At 37.0% G+C, this 20,136-nt stretch overlaps 1 protein-coding gene across 1 annotated transcript in view; it reads right to left on the reverse strand.

The window, feature by feature from the left end:
• The window catches only part of LOC148876706 (putative glycosyltransferase), a 35,596-nt gene that overhangs the window by 7,605 nt on the left and 7,855 nt on the right, over nt 1-20,136 (reverse strand). Inside the window, exons 5-12 of the mRNA XM_088964333.1 lie at nt 14,081-14,278; nt 13,799-13,998; nt 9,008-9,107; nt 8,187-8,774; nt 6,484-6,606; nt 4,754-4,834; nt 4,334-4,665; nt 3,949-4,200 (exon numbers count right to left, since the gene is read on the reverse strand). Coding sequence (XP_088820459.1) covers nt 3,949-4,200; nt 4,334-4,665; nt 4,754-4,834; nt 6,484-6,606; nt 8,187-8,774; nt 9,008-9,107; nt 13,799-13,998; nt 14,081-14,278 — 1,874 coding nt within the window. The remainder of the gene's footprint in view (nt 1-3,948; nt 4,201-4,333; nt 4,666-4,753; nt 4,835-6,483; nt 6,607-8,186; nt 8,775-9,007; nt 9,108-13,798; nt 13,999-14,080; nt 14,279-20,136) is intronic.

A 20,136-nucleotide genomic window follows, 5' to 3' on the forward strand; every position in this document is an offset into this window, starting at 1 on the left:
GGCATGCCGGCATCTTCCATGAACAGGTTCAAGGATCTTTCAAAATATTCAGCAGCATTGTCTGAATGGAATTGCTTAATCTTCTTGTCAAATTGAGTTTCAATCATTTTACAAAATGCCATGGTTATCCGTGGCACTTCATCACATCCTTTTAACAAGTAGATCCATGTGCATCGTGAGTAGTGATCAATAAAACTGATAAAGTAACGAAAGCCATTCACAGAAACAAGGGGTGAAGGCCCCAAACATCAGAATGGACCAAATCAAAAGGAGCTTGAATTTCATTACTAGAAATTGGATAAAGAGTTCTACATTGTTTTGACAACTGACACACTTCACAAACTAAACTTTGACTTGGAATACCCTTGAATAATTTAGGAAACAACCCTTGCAATGATGAAAAAGGTAAATGACCTAGCCTAGCATGCCACAAGTGTAACTTAGCTATTGACTCCTCATTATTCTGACTATTGGTAGCAGATGATTGTAAGGCCGAACTTATGCCTGCATCAAAATAGTAGAGACCTCCACACTCATGACCGCTCCCAATCATTCTCTTTGTCAATCTGTCCTGAAAGACACAATGAGTAGGAAAGAAAGTTACGCTACAGTTTAAATTCTTGGTAAGCTTCGAAACAGATAAGAGATTGGAAGTAAGGTTTGGAACATGTAGAACAGACTTAAGAGAGGTTCTTGATGGTGGAGAGGGAACCATCAGCAACTCTCATCTTATCTTGGCCAGACATCAATTGGTAAGAAGAAAATAAAGAAGACATGTGTGTCATGTGGTCAATTGCACCGGAATCAAGAATCCAATAAGTAGAGTCTATAGAACTAGTTGTGCTATAAGTAGAGACAATACCTGATTTGGCAAGAGGGTGGAAGCAAGGGAATTAGTCCTTAGACGGGTTAGGGCCCGGCTAAGGACCTCTACCTCAACAACAGTGAAACAAAGGACCCTGATGTGGAGGAATTAGCAGTTTGTCCCATGGAAGAAGATGCAATTGTAGATGTGTTCTTCAAGCTATCACCACTGTGACTAGTAACATGGTTCCCAATTGCTGTTTGATTCTTCTGGGGCTTCTTGTCTTTCCTTAATGTAGCTAGTTTCAGATGAGGATAAAGAACCCAACAAGTCTCTTTTACATGCCTTTCACCACCACAATGAGAGCACTTAAGATGCCTCTTGTCTGAATGCTTGCTCCCCTTTTGGTTTGAAGAAATCAAGGCTGAATGTTCAACAGGCTGTTCAGCTAGCTGTATTTGAGTGTCAACTTGCATCTCTTTCCTCCTAACCTCTTCATTCCTTACTAGATAATAGACATGGTGTAAATCTGACATTTCATCCCTTCCCAGAATTTGAGACCTTATGCTCTCATACATTGGGTCTAAACCAGCCAAGAACTTAAAGGCTCTACCCTCTTCAATTTGTTTGTCATGCCTCTTCTTGTCTTTTGCATTCTCCCAATCAAGAATAAGAAGATGATCAAGTTCTTCCCATAGTCCTTCTAGGGTTGCAAAATACGTTGCAACTGTCATATCTCCTTGTCTCAATGCAATGATGTCTTTGTTTAGCCCATAAATTCTGGCATTGTTCTTTCTCTGTCCATAAGTTTTAGAGACTTTCTCCAAAATCTTAGCAACGGTAGGAAATTGTTGAACAGTCTTGGCCACTCTTGGAGTCATCGAAACAAGCAGCCAGGACATAACAGTAGCATTTTCCTTGCGCCATACTGCATACTCCGCACTACCCACTACAGGTTCCTTCTTGTGTCCATCTAAATAACCTGTCAGTTCCCGGGAAGTAATAAAGAGCATGGCTGAAACAGACCATTCTCTGAAGTTATATTCATCCAACAATACACTTGTGATCTGCAAGCTGTGCAGATTTTGATTTTCCAGATTAGGAGACCTCCCACTAGTTCTATTATCCCTAGAAGAGACTTCTCCCGATATTGAAGACATCTCCTTCCTCTTACAGTGATCACAATTGAAAACTCAGTACAAAGAACACTATTTCAGACTTACCGAAGCTGTTGAAAGTTTGAGAACCCCTTGTAACAGGTCTGAAACCAAGAACAATCCGCCTCTGTACTGTGCTGAACTCTTTTGGACTAGACTGGGCTTTGATTTCTGTTGTCGTAGACTGGGATCACCCTTACGATCTGTACTAGGACTGTCGAAGTCAGTCCTTCCACCTAGATCTGTTCCACATAGATCTCTCTTAGCAGCCGAATGGCTACTACCTGCTGCAAGGTGTCTAGTAGGGCATTGGTTTCTAGAACAAACTCCCCTTGGGCCCTACAACCAAGGGAAACCCTAGATACAGACCTTGCTGTGTTCTACGGTCAGCCCTATGGTTTCTTCACAGCGACCAAGATAAGAGAGAGAGGAAAAAAAGGAATAGAGAAGAGCAGAGAAAGGTGGCGGCTGTAACCAAACAGACGGATTAGTGCTCTGATACCATGTTTGCTGGAACACAGCAGCCGAAGAAGAAGAAGAAGAAGAAGAAGAAGAAGAAGAAGAAGAAGAAGAGAAGAAGTTTTGAGAAAGGCGGCTTACCCACTTCAGTCGGCCTTACAATCTTATATAGATGACTATACAATAATGTTACATGAATGGACTAGAATGCCCCTGATTAGTGATGGGACACCTAGACAAATAAACAAATAAAACATTAAACAAGTTTAGGCCCAATAACTAAGAACTTAAGACACAAATATAACTAACATAAACACTAAAAACAGCCGAACCAACAATTACAATTAAATCAGTGAACATGCCACCACTGTCTTGAAAAAACTAAACAAATCAGATAGCTACAATAGTTTGATCAGGTCAATTTTTAGTAAGATGCCTACAATACATTTGACAACTGAAATGGTCCATACTAAACCATTTGCTAATAACAGTTCACAGTTAAACAAGTAAAGAGGTGGACTAATGGTAAATAAGCAATATATGAAAATAAGAGGTCATGGGTTCAAATCTTGTTAAACACATTTTATTCATCACTATGATTTAAAAGGTGTGCCTAGGCACACAAGTGAGGTGCATTTAGGGTATACACCTTGCCTAGGTCCTAGGCGTAACCCTTTCAAAAGGCGCATGCCTGGTGCGATTAGGTGTGTGCCTAATGCGCCTCAGCCAAGGCGTGCACCTTTTGAAAATTTGATGCTTTTTTGCTTTTTTTGAACCTAGTAGCTGGTACCATAGCAGCTCTGAGAACCCCCTATTTGCTAATGTTGTTCATTCATTCGTCCTACTAAAATATCTTTTTAAAAAACAATTAAAAATATAAAATCATTATTTTTTTGTGAGAACTAAGAATTTAAGACCCAAACATGGACTTGTTTGGGCTTGCCTCGAGGGGCGTGGCACAAAGGCAGCTCGTAGAATCAGGAATGTAATATGTTTTGCATCGCATTAACTACTTGAAGTAATGCAATTGTGGAAAAAAAGAGATTGTGAGTTTTACATACTTGAAAATGTTTTATATGTTTGATTTTATTTTTAAATTCTCATTTGAATACACTTTACATGTTATATTTATGTATTTTAATTTTAAATAATAGGTTTTTTAAAACATTTATTTTAAAATTTAAGTTTATATTTTTATTAATATTGCGTTTAATATTTTTTGAAAATTTTGGCATTTTGTGAAAATTTTCACATTTTTTTTTTATTTTTTAGCATTTTTTTTGTATTTTTGCGCCTTGCACCTTGCACACAAATTGGCCCATATGCCTTTTGTGCCTTGCTCTTTTAAAACACTGATTCATCAAAAAAATAATAAAAAAAAACAGCTCACAGTTAATAATTACTATCAATAGAACTAACATGAAAGATCTATCCCTGTGAGAAAACATCAAATGAATGCACATCTCAATGCCTTCTAAGCACATGGTACCCTTGGAAAAAGTTCTAGTATGGTGAAATAAGTCATACCATCTAGCCAAGCGGCTAGTGACATCCTTCTTCTTCTTGGTCATTGTTTCAACAAAAATTACCCATTCTGCTGGTACTCTGAACCTCTCAGTAACTTCTGTAAAAGTCACCGAAGGCAAATCTATCTTCCTTTGACTATCTGAGCATATGGACTCATCCAAAGGAGGTACTGGTAAGAGGTGAAGGGTATGCAGTTGATTTCCCAAAAATGAAGCTAAATTTAGATCATCATCCCATGATAGTATATCTCTTCTGCAAACAAAACAGAAACAATGTAAAGACCCAACTTAGTAAATTCCAATCATGTTACTTCAGGCATATCAGAAATTTTAGATATTAAGCTTGCTCAATTAGAAATGAAATGAGTAAATCTGGAGTAACTTACAAATGAGCAAATATCTGTCCTTTGCATCGTTTAGTTATTATATATGGCCATATCCTTGTATGTTCAACAGAACTAGTTGATTCATTTATTGGTGAGCCAGCTTTTCTACACTCTAATATTTTCTTGCTCCATACACCAAAAGAGAAGCCATCTGCTGATATATTTCCCAAAGTCACGTTGTACTTGGAGATCACATCTGGAACTCCTTTTCCATCCCATGGCACAACTTTATAAGATCCGTTTTCATAGAAGACAATCCCACTCGCAAAAACATCAGGAATATGATCTTTCAGAGGACATCTGACTTTATTAAGTAGACTGTAGAACTCAAGCTGTGACCAAGTGGCAGAAAATTCATAACAACGCATAAGACAAGTCTAAATATTTGACAACAAGATATAGCATAAATTGAAACAATACCTCGGTGCCCAAGCCATGAAGAGAAGATTCCAACCCTCCTTCAACGTAGATCTTAATAACATGGTCAGCAATGAGATAAACCTATTGAGAAGTTGGTAGATGGGTTACAATGGAACCTCCAGTAAGCTAATTAGAAACAGACACTTCACTTTTTATGCTATGAAAGGTGACATTTTCTTTTGTGGAGAGTATATATATAAATGTCTATCAGGGTCAAGCAAGTTGCTTAAATATCATTAACAAACGCATGGGAGAGCTGAGCAAAATTCAACCAACAAGTGGTATTGTTTAAACCTTCTGTATCAGGTAATTTGAATCAGTTTGCCCTAAAAATAAGTACATTAAAGGATTCTTGAGATGGCAAAAACTGAAGGAAAGATGAAAGAAATAAGAATATGATAGTTTGAGCATGTGAAATGAAGATTAGTGGCTACATCATTGAAGACCAGTGATCACTGCAAATTGATGCCTTCAAGGCATCTATGCAATTCTGGCAACATTTGTGCACCTAATAGCCTAGTTGCCTAAGCAGGTGCCTAGATGATAAGAATTCTATAAAATAAAAAACTAACTTCTGGTTAGTTCCCTAGTTTTAATAATCGGAAGGCACTATTTTAAAACCTGGACCATACTGGATAGTAGGACTATACAAACCGGGAACCGGGCATATTATCAGTTTGGTTCACTAACTTTATTATCTTGATATGAAAACAAACAAAAACAGTTTGAACCCTTTGTTTTTTTGGATAAAAATGACCCTTCCTGTTTTCAGAGAACCATTCACTTTGATACGTACAGGGAAAATGGAAGAAACATATCAGATATCTAGGCTGAGTTCTCCATTCTGTTGCTTTTGTTTTCTTTGATTTCACTAACGGCTCCGTGCTTCATGAGAATATAATCATTTGAACCTTTTTCCCCCAGTTTGTCACAGTATAAGAGGAGCAACAACATGATATACCAGAATGCAAAAATGGATGCTTGATTTTTAGCCCTTACACTTATTATTTCTTTTGGTAAGAGAAAAAAGGCCATGTGTGCCCCTGTCATTGTAAAATAGTAATGTAAATAGCAGTCAGCACCGCTCCATTCCATGGCCATTTAAGTTGTTATGCAACATTAAAGATCTATTCTGAATATGTGCTAGAGTTGGGAGAGGTGGTTTTAGGAGGAATGAGGAGTAAAGGAGGTAAAATGATGTTCTTGAGCTTTAAAATGGTGATGAGAACAGGAAGGGTTTTGGTCTTGTGGAGAAAGAATAATGGATAGATAATATGATGTCTAGCATCCTATATAATACACAGTTGATACAGTGTGTACAAAGTATGGAACTAGTGACCAATCTACTATATGCATCACTGCACGGAACTAAACAAACCAACACTCAAAATTATGATGAATTGGACAACTCCTTTTCTATACACAGAAATCCCCAAGAATAGAATCATGAACCTCTAAGTTTCATGCTTCAAACTAGATACCATACGATAAGTTGATTTGTTTAATTATTTCATACAAGAAAATCAATCTTTGTGGAAGGTTTACATTTTTTTTTTAAATTTATTGTCCTCTAACATGCCCTAGGAATTTAATAATTTAGATGAAAAAAAAATTCTTAATGAAGACTCCAGAGATATCTGGTGTGATTGGATAACGTTGAAAGAGTAGGCTTTCTAACTAAACTTTCATAATATCAGGATTCATTCATAGATGGCCAGGAAATTACTTACAGGATTACTACCCGTGCCCACAGGAAGCCTCTCATCATCTGAGGGAGAAGGTAAATTATGGAAGGCACATACTTCCGCCATGCATGCTAACCATTTCTCTGCATTTAGTGCTATACATGCGCCCTAAGACATTTCAAGACATGAACTAATCATATTATAGATGATGTACAAAGAAGTTAAGGTAATCAAAGAACTGAAAGTACAAAACCAATGCAGCATTAGTCATTGGACAGGTTCATGCAAAACAAAAGGATTAAATACCTCTTGTGTAAAATATTAGTTACGTACCCATTCATGTTGCATTTAGTTCCTTAAAAATAAATGAGAAAAGGAAAATAGAGTTTTTCGGGCATCTTAGGAAGATGCTTTTCTTACTTATTCTCTGAGGAATCATGTTGTGGTGCACATGGTGATGGGAAACACAAGTAGCAAAAGGGTATTTGGCACATGACATGACTGCCACTGGGGCTCCATTTAAGGGCTCTCCTAGGCAAAATCTCAACTTGATTGGATGATCCTAAATATAATCCATTCTTTCTTTTCTGATACAAATGTCATGTACACATCTGGTTAGGATCACCTGATGTGTGAATACTTGACCAAGGAGATTATGGGTCAATTTGCGCCTGAGGCGCAAGGCACAAGGCGAGGCGTGCACCTTTTTGAAGCAAGGCACAAAATACAAAAAGTAAAAAAAATTCTAAAAAAAAATGTCAGAAAATTCAAAAGAAATGCCAAAAAATTTAAAAATAATAATAATAAATTATTAAACATAATGTTAATAAAAAATATAAACTTAAATTTTAAAATAAAGGTTTTAAAAAACCTGTCTAAAATTAAAATACATAAAATAACATGTAAAGCGTATTCAAATGAAAATTTAAAAACAAAATCAAACATATAAAGAATTTTGAAGCATGTAAAACCCACAATCTCTTTTTTTCCTCAATTACATTACTTCGAGTAGCTAATGTGATGTAAACATATGGCATTCTTGATTCTACGAGTCGCCTTTGTACCACGCCCCTCAAGGCAAGCCTGAACAAATCCGTGTTAGGGTCTTAAATTCTTATTTCTCACACAAAAATAATGACTTTATAACTTTAATTGCCTTTTAAGAAAATATTTTATTGGAATGAATGAATGAACAACATTAGCAAATAGGGGGTCTGGAGGCAAAGCCCCCGACCTAGCTGTTAGGATAAAAAAAAAAGCAAAAAGCGCATCCATTAGGCTGAAAAACAAAAAAGCAAAAGTGCAGAATTTAAAAAAGCGCATGCCTGGGCTGAGGATCAAGGCACATCAGGCGCATGCCTAGGTGCACTAGGCATGCGCCTTTTGAAAAGGATGCACCTAGGACCTAGGTGAGGCGCATACCCTAAAATGTGCCTCACCTGTGCGCCTAGGCATGCCTTTTAAATCACTGGGTCAAACTAAGTGATGGATCTCAAATGATGTACCACTATGATCTTGGTAGTTATCCTAGTGGTCTATATGGTGGACACCTTGTGTTTCCTCATGCAGTGTGCACATATTGAAAAGGTTGTCTTGTCTTCCATGTCCAACATCTAGAGCACTCTTTGTCCTTTCTCCAAGCTGTCTAACATGCATTTAGACATTCTATGCCTTGTCATTCATATTAGGAACCAGTCTGTCAGATTTAAAAGGTAAATAAATAAAACAAAGGGATAATGTAGAACTACCTTCCATATTAATTCCCTCAGAGTTGGTTTTCCAACCCAAAGCTTGTACAACCATTCTCTCATCTCTCTTTGTCCTATGCAATTCCCAGAGCTCCAAGGGGAGTTGTAGTGGTCTCTCTCTTCTTCTAAAAACATGGATAAGAAGTCAATACTATAAGAGAAATCTTGACCTTGCAAATTACTATAACCTTTTGAAGTATCTTTTGTAGTGCCTTTCTCATTGCCACAAAATTTATTTTCCCCCTGTTCAAAAAGTCTGAGCCTCTTCTTTTTTCTGATAATGTCTGAGTAACTAGACTGATTTTTATCATGGAATCCATTCTTTTCAGCATTTTCAAAAGTGCTATTGTCGATAGCAAGCAACCCAGCCCGAGTAACTCCCTTGTGATGATGGCCTGGAGCCATATCCAGACATACAAATTCAAAGTTCTTTGAATTCACAAAGTTCTGAGTAACAGCAATAGTAGTCTCCAGATTTAGTACACAATGCCACCATCCACTTGGAACGAATATTGTCTCACCAGGTAGTTGTGTACACTCTATTGGCTTGTTTTCATCTGTCAACATTGGGTAAATATCTAGCCACCACTGTTAAGATATAGAAACATCAAAGTGATTAATTTTTTTTTTTTTTGAAGAATCAAATAAAAATTCATTAAGAAAAGATGAAGTACAGCAGGAGGTTATAAGACATCACCAGAAACAAGAACCCAAAGAAAACCCAAAAAAAGATCCTAAAATTATTTTGGTCATATGAATAAACAAATAAAAGATTCAACTCCTGGATGGTTATCCATTGTTGCATTTTTAAGCTAGGATACCTGCAGAGATGATGGAGTCTCAACATTTACATCACCATCTTCTTCATTCACATGTACTGTAACACCCACAGGTACTCTGCCAGGAGGGTATAATGCCCACCTAAAAGTGAACAAAGAATTGGCATGTTTGTCAGCATGCAGTTCCTTACAATACAGAAAACAACATTCTAGAAGAGAGCAACTAAACAGAGAAAGAAATTAATTCTGCAAAAAAAGAATGGAGGGAAAAAAATCAAGAAGCATAATCTGTACTGAAAAACACAAGTCATTGGAAGATGGAGGAGAAAAAGTATTATCTTTCTGTCCTAAATGGTCACTTATGAACATAGGAAAAATCAAAATCTCACCCAAATATTCTAAACTCAAACCTATTTGTGGTTTAGCACCATTTTTATATCAGTAACAGAAAACTTTATTGACTAAAGTAAACAATTATGATGATAAATTGGTGTGCTTAAGCACCCCTTGAATTGGCCTAGCCCCTGCTAACCACCCATCCTTTTTACATATTCCCTTCTTAGGGAATCAGATACCAGAAAAGTTGTGTTCTAGTTGCTCCTTGTTTTGTTAGCCCATCTTCTGTGGTTTGGTGCCATTAAAACTGGGAATTCCTTTTTATCCTATTTCTTGTCATGCACATTCTTTAGATTTGACAATGTATAATCGGTTTCATGTTTCAGATTTTAAGACATCCTGAAGTGCCACTTTTTTCAGACATAATCTCAATATGATTGATATTTTCTAATATAGGTTCCATGGAGGCTGGGCCCTGAATTGATAGTGAGCCATATTCATTGAATTGAGCAAGTCCCAGGTATCCTACTCTTTTTAATTATTACCTTATTTGTATTTTACTTCTTTCTTTTACCTCCTTTTTTATCTTGCTTATGAACTTGAACTCTATCATGTTTGCTTTGAAATTATCCTATCCTGCATCAGTCTCATGCCTTTAAACTCACCTTACGACAACAACACTAGGGATGTGAATGGGTTGAAAATCTGCCTTGATCTAACCCTATTGAGTTGAGTTCAGAACAGCCTTGGTCAGATAGAGGGTCTATTTTGAGTTAAGTGAGCCTAACCAGGGTCAGGTTTGGATTAAGCCAATTCCATACCAAATCCAACTCCTTGATATCCCCAGATCATAGTTGCTGTTCATGGGGCAGTGCAGGGCAGTATCAACTGAGACCCTATAATGACTTCTTGAAGGAATAAGAGAGAATAGGGAGAGAAAGAAGAGAGAAAATACCAGGAATCATTCACAGGGTGCCTAGAATCACTCTAGGGCATGGGAATCACTCACCATAACTAGAATAAGCTGAAGAAAACTCAATATAATTCATTGCTTTCTGTATAATGTCCATACATATTTATAGACTCTGAAATCATAATAATCCTAGGAGTCAAACTTTTAGGGTCAATAATCCTAATAGGACTCAAAGTAAGTTGTCATATCCTATTTCAATTCAAAGAACACTCAAATGACTCAATAACTCTAATCCTACTTATGCAATGACTCTGAAATTTTAAACATAAACAAACTATAACTAGACAATCAAACCCTATTATTGGATCCCACAAAAAATTGCAAAAATGACAAAAATACCCCTACTGTCCAAATATACAGAAATACATAAAATTCCAATTCTGCCTCTTCAGCTCCAGCATCATTCTCCTCCGGTTCAAAAAAACTCGTCCTTGAGTTTTAAAGAACGTGAGGATGAAAAGATGATATGCCCCAATTACAAAAGGAGTAGGACTTCCCACAGCTGCATGCTTGGACTATAGAGTAGAGGCCACACACATAACTAGAAAAAGGATAATGTATTTCTGAAACACTGCCTTCCATAACCATCTTTGTTAAATCATCAATAACATTAGTTTCTTGAACACTTAATTCATCAACCAGTGATTGTGATAAATCTTCCCTCGCTTATCCAAACTCCCAACTGCAACATTTGGAACTTTTCCTTCAACCTCTAGCTTAGGAATCACCATCTCTATGTGTTCTGCTATCCTTGGTTCATCAACAAACTCTAGGACTCCTTCCATTGTTGATGTTGGTGGACCATGTGCTATGTCAGGTTGTAATCCTTGAATTGGTTCTAGTTGAACTTGAAAGGTAAAGTCACTTACTTCCATACTAGGATCTACTACAATCAGCCATTTGTATCTTGCACCTGAATTTCTTTAGCTTGCTCCACTTCTATTTCTTCTTGACCATTAACCTCAAGCTAATCATGGGTGTTGGAAACTTCAGCAATTTCTGTTTTTTTCCTGGCCTGCACCTTCTTGATTTTTAATATCTACAACTCCTATATCTTGAAATTCTTCTTCTTTAGCTTCATCCTCTACTTCAGCTCTAGGATAGGCATCAACTTGCAAGGAATTATCTACTTTCTTTTGAACTCTGTACCTTCTTCCCATTGACTTCATGTTCATTGTTGTAACCTGCTACTTCTTTTGCTCGAAATTAGTCAACTCCATATATAGATCATCATAGAAGTCTAGAGGGATGTAGTTTTCTTGCAAACACCTCTTCATCTCTGCCCATGTACTAATTGGATCATCGCCTTTTTTTCTAATCGTTGCTCAAGAGTTCTCACCATACTTAAGCATGACCCGTCAGCTTCATCCATACAAATCCAATCCTTTGTTTGTCAAACATATCATGCCAATCAAAATATACTTCTAGTTCAGCAACCCAATCAAAGAATGCTTGCGGATCATCATCTCCTTTGAAATCTAGTATTTCTCTTTCTCTTCTAACATGTTTGAAAACCTTACTCCCATAGCCAACATTATTAGATCGGTTTTCTTCCACCATCTTCTCAAATAAGTCAACCAAAGGCTCTTCATCTGGTTCAGAGACCCAATCATCATTGATTCTAGACTTGTAAGATTGTCTAAAAGATACCCTAGGCCTATAGAATTGGTCACTTTGTGAGAACATAGTGAATAAACCATTAGCTCTGATACCAAACTGATGTAGGACCAGCTCAGTTCTAGTCCTTAGAAAATGTTGAATGGTCTTCTTGGATCAGAATTTTATGGCTGTTGATGGCTGTAATGGCTTCTTGAAGGAATAAGAGAGAAAATAGGGAGAGAAAGAAGAGAAAAACTACCTGGAATCACTCACAGGGTGCCTAGAATCACTCTAGGGTATGGGAATCACTCACCATAACTAGCATAAGCTGAAGAAAACTCAATATAATTCATTTCCTTTTTGTATAACGTCCATACATATTTATAGACTCTAAAATCATAATAACCCTTGGAGTCAAACTGTTAGACTAATAATAGTATTAGGAGTCAAACTGTTAGGCTAAATAATCCTAATTGGACTCAAAGTAAGTTGTCATATCCTATTTCAATTCAAAGAACACTCAATAACTCTAATCCTATTTATTCAATGACTCTGAAATTTTAAACATAAAACAAATTATAACTAGACAATCGAACCCTATTATTGGACCCCACAAAAATTACAAAAATGAGAAAAATACCCCTACTGTCCAAAAATACAGAAATACATAAATTTTCATAAAATTTCAATTCTGCCTCTTCAGCTCCTGCATCACACCCCTAAACAAGGTCAGGAGTGGAATAGAGTTTATCATAAAATCAAGCTTTTACTCACTTTGATAATTTTTTCCAAACTAACCTCATCCATTTAACATGTTACATGTTCTTGCAACTCCTTCAGGTCTCATTTCAAATTAAGGATTTCTACTGAATGTTAAGGGGTTGAGCCAATAGCATGGAATGCCATTTTTAGTGATCACATTACAACCGTCTGTTGGAACCAATTGTTATTTTTAGGGTGAGCCTATTTCTATTCCACTAATTTGCTATTGTGTCTTCCTGTTGAATATTTTCAGTACGTGAATATTTTTAAGAAAAGGAAGAGGTTTAAATCAAGTTAGATGCATTAAAGAAGAAGATCAAAGAATCATGATAAAAGATCAGGAAAGATGGAAAAACTATTATTGGTCATTCTTGTTAGGTTGAAGGTTTTCATGTATTGATGGTTTGGCTGATAAGAGTTCTTATTAGCCTGTATTTGAGTTTAAGTTGTTACGTACTGGGCCTGTGTTAATGGGCCTAAGTTTGTTTAGTGTTTTAAGTTGTCTGGGTGTCCCATCGCTAATCAGGGGCATTCCAGTCATTTCCTGTAACATTGTACTGTACTCTAATATAAATAATAGTACTGTCGACTGGGTCATTCAGTTCGACATTCTCAGCATCTCTTGGTCTTCTCCTCTCTTCTACTGCTTCGGCTACAGCATTTCAGCTTTCAATGCTAATTTGTTTAAACCTTCATCATCATCATCAAAGCCTTACCCCATAGTACCTAGGCGTCACCTTGACAAATGACAACTATGGTTCAGGTTGAGGCAAACCCATGCTGAACCACACCTGTTGACATCCCTACCATAATATGTTTATTATCTAGGTTTCAAAGATGAATGTCATTTCTTAAGACTTACAAATTGTCAAATTTAATTAACTTTCTAACATGTACAGATTTTTTATGATATAATCTGTTAAAATATACCATGTTACATGTTTTAAGGGTATCAATGCTATAGGATACATCTAGAAATGTCCATGCAGTATCTAGTATTGTATCTGGTAAGTAATGCATCCAACACCAGTATGCTAGGCATGTAGAGGTATCTGGGTATCATAGACCAATAGGCATCTGCTCTTACTATGATACTGATACACAACACTGCATCTGATCAGGTAGAATAAAGAAAGATTGCTTCCATCCAGCGATTAACTTACCTTTTCCGTCCACACAAAAGAGTATTCCAGGCACTGGTAAGAGCTGGATCAACATGCCAAGATGCACCAGACCTCTCTGGCCCAATAATTAGCCACCTAAAAGGTGGTCGTTGATCTCTATCTAAGATATCAAAAAAGTCTTCCCGGAATAGATGAGGCACATCATAATCCTCCAATAAACCTGGTGCAACTTCCCCAAACTGTAAGAATACAATGTTAGTAATTCAAGCAGTTTTAAGAAGCTCTACATCTCAAAGATATCTTTAATATTATTTGAAGTACCCTGTCATCAAAAATGTAGAGAGGGTCCTCATCATGCTGAAAGTTCATGTATGAGACATAATCCTTGAACTTCATAGTGATTTTCCTAGAACTTCTTTGAGAAATCTTGAATGCTATCTCTCCATAGTTTAGTAATAAATGTTCTGCTGACCACATACTTCTTGCTGGCCAAGTTTCAGCTAGTTCAGTAAGCAAAACCTGGAAAAGAATTACCAACCAAAAAATAACTGAAGAAGAATTTAAGATGATCTCATATGAACAAAATAAACCATTTTTGATTCTTTAGAGGTAATCAACATAGATTATAGAACTATTATTGACAGGAGTCACTGGTTTGTGTGATGGTAATGTATTATGCTGATAAGTGTGGGGAAATAGATTCAAATCTGAGACAGCCACTTTGCAAACAGCATTTGGTCTGTATCCAGTTCACTCTTCCCAAGACCATGATGTCTGGGACCAGAATTGGGTAATGGCCCTTTTAGATGATAAAACCATTTAAAGGAATGGAAAGAGCATCTATTATAAATTTGTGACCATAAGAGAGGCATGAGGAAATAATTTGACAACAGCAACAAATCATTTGCTTCTATAACCATTTATTATGAATAAAAGGATTCAGTTGCCAAAATAATTTCAGAATGTATAATTTAAAGAAACAAAACAGGAAAACCATACTCAATGTATGGCTATAGCAGTTCCTAAGGAAGCCAAGAGTCTACAAGTTTTGGTTACTCGTTGCAAAAAAAAGGGTTTGAGACACAATTATTGAGAGTACAATTTAGAACCCCTAGCATACTCCTTCATACAACACCCGAATTTGTTCATCCTTTCATACTTCATATAACACTTTCATTAGTAATGATAAAAAGAGATCAATGCATAGAAAGGGCACTCAAAAACAAAAGGGGGCCAACCCAAAGAGAAATTCTAAAGGAGTGAAACACAAAACACAGACAAGTACTGTAAGAGATCTTACCTGGGTTAGAAGATCCCTGATATGACTTGACTGTATCCATGCCACTCCTTCCCATACTATAAAATGATAAATGGTGCAACTGCAATATTCATTATGAAAAGATGTCCACTTTTCCAGCAAGGCTTTGACCTGGCTAACCCTAATATGGTGTTACATCAAAATGACGCTAATGGAATCACCACATACACTCAAATGACCACCTGAGATTTACGTTCAGCTTCCACACTTTTGTGTGTCTATACCAGAAGAAGAAAGAACTCAAGGTCATAGAGGTATGTTATGTATGATTTTTTCAAGAATGAAGTCTCCATGTCCTTGGGCCAGAATCAGACCACAATAAATTCATCAACTCCACCAAGACAAGGTTCCATTGAAGCTTGGCTTAATGACTCCCATGGAAAGATGTTAGCAATCCTCAAACCATGGCCATAGAATCTGCAGTTAGTAAATGATTTTCATCCTCTAACACAACCAATCCCCTAAAAGCATCCCTCATCAAAATCCAGGTGCAGTACTGATGATAGTGGCCAAGTTTAAAACAATCTAATGATTTTGTCTTGTATCTGAGAAGTTCCTGTAGTTCGCTCCTCCCATAAACTCCATAACATGGCATCCCTACTAAACCAATATCTTTCTTGTCCATTATTCATTACAATGTTGAAAACAGAGCAAGAAGCTGGGTTGTGGACAAACTTTTTTTATAAATAAGAGAACTTTTTACTAATAAATTAAGAAACAGATACAAGGAATCAAGGGGAGGGGTAAAATCTCTTAACCCTCCCCAAGTACAAATTCAAATATTGTGGACAAACATTTGGTGCAAATATTGTTACCCTTGGGTAGAATTTCCTTGTCTTTACAATCTTTTTCAGCTCCATGGATTCTCTAGCATACAAGATGATCTCATACTACCTTTTAATATCTCTTGGAATCTGAAATTGAAAAGTTTCAGAGATGTTTAACTAATAGGATTAGCTTCTAGCTTGTAAAACTAAGGACTCCAACTCTAAAACATAAGAAATGGACATTAGAACCAAGTAATCATTGTATAAATCAATGTCAGCATTTAATAACTAAATTTGTGTTTTTTTTGATAGATAAAAATTCAATTGATTTCATTAGAAGCAAATGATAAAGAGTCTGTTACAAGCATCCCAATATGAGGTGCGAGGTGCAGCCTCACTCATTAATACAGAAACATCATAAAGTTACAAGTGGGCCTAGTACAACTGATCCCTAGTTACTCCTTGTTTAGCTAGAGAATCAGCAAAAGCATTTGCCTCCCTCCCCACCCATTGTATAGTTACATCCATCTGCTGAGTTATCCACTTGAATTTCTTCATTTCATTTCTGTAAGCCCAAATCACTAAATCTAGTTTTTTAGCCAACCCACCACCACCTTGGAGTCCCTTTCTATCACCAAATTTTCCAATCCTAACTCTCTTGCAATCTGTACGCCTTGTAGGGCTGTGTACAATTCTGCCTTTAAGGAGTATCCATTCCCCACCAGTCCTAAGAAGAACGCTCTTAAATTTCCTTCCTTATCTCTGATGACCCCTCCTATTCCAACTAGGCCTAGGTTGCCTTGACTACTCCCATTGAAGCTTAGTTTTAGAAATCCTCCAATGGGAGGTGTCCAAGCCAACCTTGCCTTAACCTTCTACACTGAGAAGTCACTAAAGGGCAATTCCTCCAAATATCATCAAATGTGAAATTTTTTAATAATTCCAACATTTGTAGCCAGTGTACAACCCTAGTCATTACACACTCCATAATTTGTCGTTTTCTCCTTTCTTTCTCTTGGAAGATTCTAGCATTTCTCTCTTCCCACAAAGTCCACACCACTGCTGCTCTAGTGTTCCTCCACATTACTCTTCCCCTCTTCTTCGGTAAAGCAAAGGTAGATGGGTCAAATAGCATTTTTATCTCTGTTGGCATATTCCACCTGCACTCAAACAAAGAGAGAAACCAATCCCATATATCTGTAGCAAGTGAACAAGAAATTAGTAAATGGTAACAATATTCACCATCAGATTTGCATAGAATGCACCAATTCGGGAAAATACACAGAAAAGGCCTCTTCTTTTGCAAATAATCTAGAGTGTTAATTTTCCTAAGAGCCACTTCCCAACAGAAGGCTTGAATTTTAGGGGGGAATCAACTGAAACCACACTTCTTTCAAAGGAAAGGACAGAGAAGAAGGGGACTGACAAAGAGCTTTAAAAAAGGAGGCACAAGAAAAGGAACCTTTAGAGCTTGGGAACCAAACTCTTCTATCTGGACAAGGAAGCTCTAAGCTGACACTATCAAGAAGAAGGAGAAGCTCTGACAGACAAGTTGCTTCCTCACCCCTTCAAAATCCGAGATTCCAAATAAAACTCAAAGGCAAAGAAGGAAGAACAAGAAAATTTGAAATGACCTTTGTAGAAAGAAATAGAATACAAAGAAGGAAACACCTCCTTTAAAGGCTGGTCACCAAACCAAGTGTCTTCCTAGAACCAAATTTAATTCCCTGAGCCAAACACCTCCTTTAATAACTAAATTTGTTCCTATCCAAGAATGGTGTGTTCCTCAGTCCTTTCAAAGGCTAGGGCTTCATACCAGAGTCAGTTGAAGGCAAGATTCACACATGTGAAAATTCACAGAAATGAAGTATAAAATGGAATATCCAATTTTTATTTGATGCCCATAGCAGTCATGCAGTCCATAATCATTTATCCACTACAGCAAAAAGGACAAGAACTTTGGTCCCAGATTTTGAATTATTAGAGATGGTTCACGATGGAGAGCCAAAACCTGCTAAGGAAAAGAGGATTCTGTTGTGGGCTCCACAGCCCACACACCATTCATGGGCCTACTAGCAACCAAATGCATCAAGAGTTTTCTATGGATGTAACTTATTAAATCCACTCAGCCGTTTTAACTATCAAAGCTGCCAAAATCTCCTATTTTGAAAACTTGGAAGAAAATAAAGTTTGCATTGAGATGTTAGTAGAGAATAATCTTAGTTGCCGAGTTTATTATTGAATCATCTTCTAGGCTATTTCCTATTTTGAATATAGTTAGGAGTGTTAGAACTCAGGAAATATTAAGAGATTCAAAATGATCAATAAAGATAATTTGTTCCCTTTTTCTAAATTAGAAGATGATATTTTGTTGTAATAAGAATATCCTATCCTATAAGTTTATAAATAGGGCAGAAATTTTTGAAAGGGAATGAAGTGAAGGACATGCATTTTTTTTTATCAGCAATAAGGATTGATTCATTAATTAAATATGTTGAGTTAAGTACAGAGTCTACGGACTAATGATCCAAACGTCATCCCCAAGAATTGCAATCAAAGTTACAACAAGGCCCAATATAAAAGCTTCCTTGTAGCCCCTTGTTTGGCTAAAGTATCTGCTAACCCATTTGTACTCCTCCTGATCCACCTAAAATCAGCATTTATATCCTTTGCTAATCTCTCCACTTCTCTAAAGATATGTTTGAGGGTCCATGGGACACGTCTATTACATCTTGCCCAAGATATAACAACTTTTGAATCCACTTCCACTTCCACCTGACGAAAAGCCAATTGCTTCGAGCTTGTAATGCCAATTGGTCCTGAATATAGAACCAATATCTTGCATTCTGCATTCCTGGTTGCTCCCCCTATTCCTGCCGCTCCTAGGTTGCCCATAGAGCTTCCATCAGAATTCAATTTTATTTTGTTAACCTCTGGCTGTTTCCACTCAACTCTTAGAATTCCCTCGTCTCTAGAGGGCTATGCTATTTTCTTCAATGAAGAACATGCATTTTTTTTATCAGTAACAGAATCAATTTATTAATGAAAACAATTGATTCCTTCCCACCCCTTGTTTGGCTAGTGCATCTGCAAACAAATTAGCACACCTCTTTACCCATTGAAACCTCATTGTCATGTCTCGGATCCACCAATTGAAAATTCTCTTCTCATTTAGGTAACTCCACATTCTGCTTTCCTCTCTTTTGCAACCAATTTATTGCCAGTTTCAAGTCTCCCTCAATAATTAACCTCCTTAAGTTGAGCTCCTTTGCCTTTTCGACACCTTCCATAACAACTAGAACTTAGGCTCAGAGAGAGTCTCCTTCCCCAATTGGACCTGAGAACATAGCAATAATCTCGCCCACCTCATTCCTAATTCCTAAAGACCCCTCCAGTTCCTGAAGGGCCAGGGTTTCCTTCGCTACTGCCATCAAAGATTAGCTTTATGAACCCAGGAGTTGGAACAGTCCATAATGGATGAAGAACACTTTTGTTGGGAACATGCATTTTATTAGCAGGTTTCCATCTTTTGTTTGGTTCAGACTCTAGACATTTTTGAAGGTGCTGCCTCCTTCAAGTTATTAAGATAACAAGGTGGTTTTCATATATTATGGTATATTTGAGAATCACATTTGAAAAACACAAAGGCATTCATTCCTCCCTAATCATCGGTAATCAAGAAGAAACCAATTAAATCAAGTATTTCAATACAAGGGGATTCAAGAAATGCCAAGTCAGGAGAAAAAAAAAAGAAAGTAAATGGGACTTGGAGATGCCCCCAAATCAGAAGGGAGATCAGAGACCTAGAATTTCTATTGGAACTCGATATGCTGGCTGTCTAAAGGAAGTAAATCTGTAAATGATGTTGGAGATGATTTGACTTTTAAGGGTACCCATATAAAGTATAAAACTATGCTTCATTTCCATTATAGATTGTATTTTCATTGGACACCTTCTTTGCATACCCTCTACATAAATCCCTTGTATCTACAGAATTGAAGAGATAGAAAGGAAAAGAGAGAGGAGGAGATAAAGGCATTGGGAGAGTATTATACGATCACAATGTTGATGGGGCTGTTGCATGGGCTTTCAGTGGGCCTATTGGTGGATGCTGATGCTGCTAGAGCTCAATTTGTTATCCTCCTTACTGGAGTCAGGATAGCCAGAGAGAGATGGCTGGGCTCTTTAGTCATTGAATAAAACTCTGCAAATGCGACAGTGTTGCATGGACTATCCTAAATGGATGACATGTCCATGTGGGACAAGCATCAGAAATGCAGCATCAGAAATGG

The sequence above is a fragment of the Nelumbo lutea genome, chromosome 1, assembly GCF_056320005.1.
Source record: "Nelumbo lutea isolate HS-2025 chromosome 1, American lotus-T2T, whole genome shotgun sequence".
Lineage (NCBI taxonomy): Eukaryota > Viridiplantae > Streptophyta > Magnoliopsida > Proteales > Nelumbonaceae > Nelumbo > Nelumbo lutea.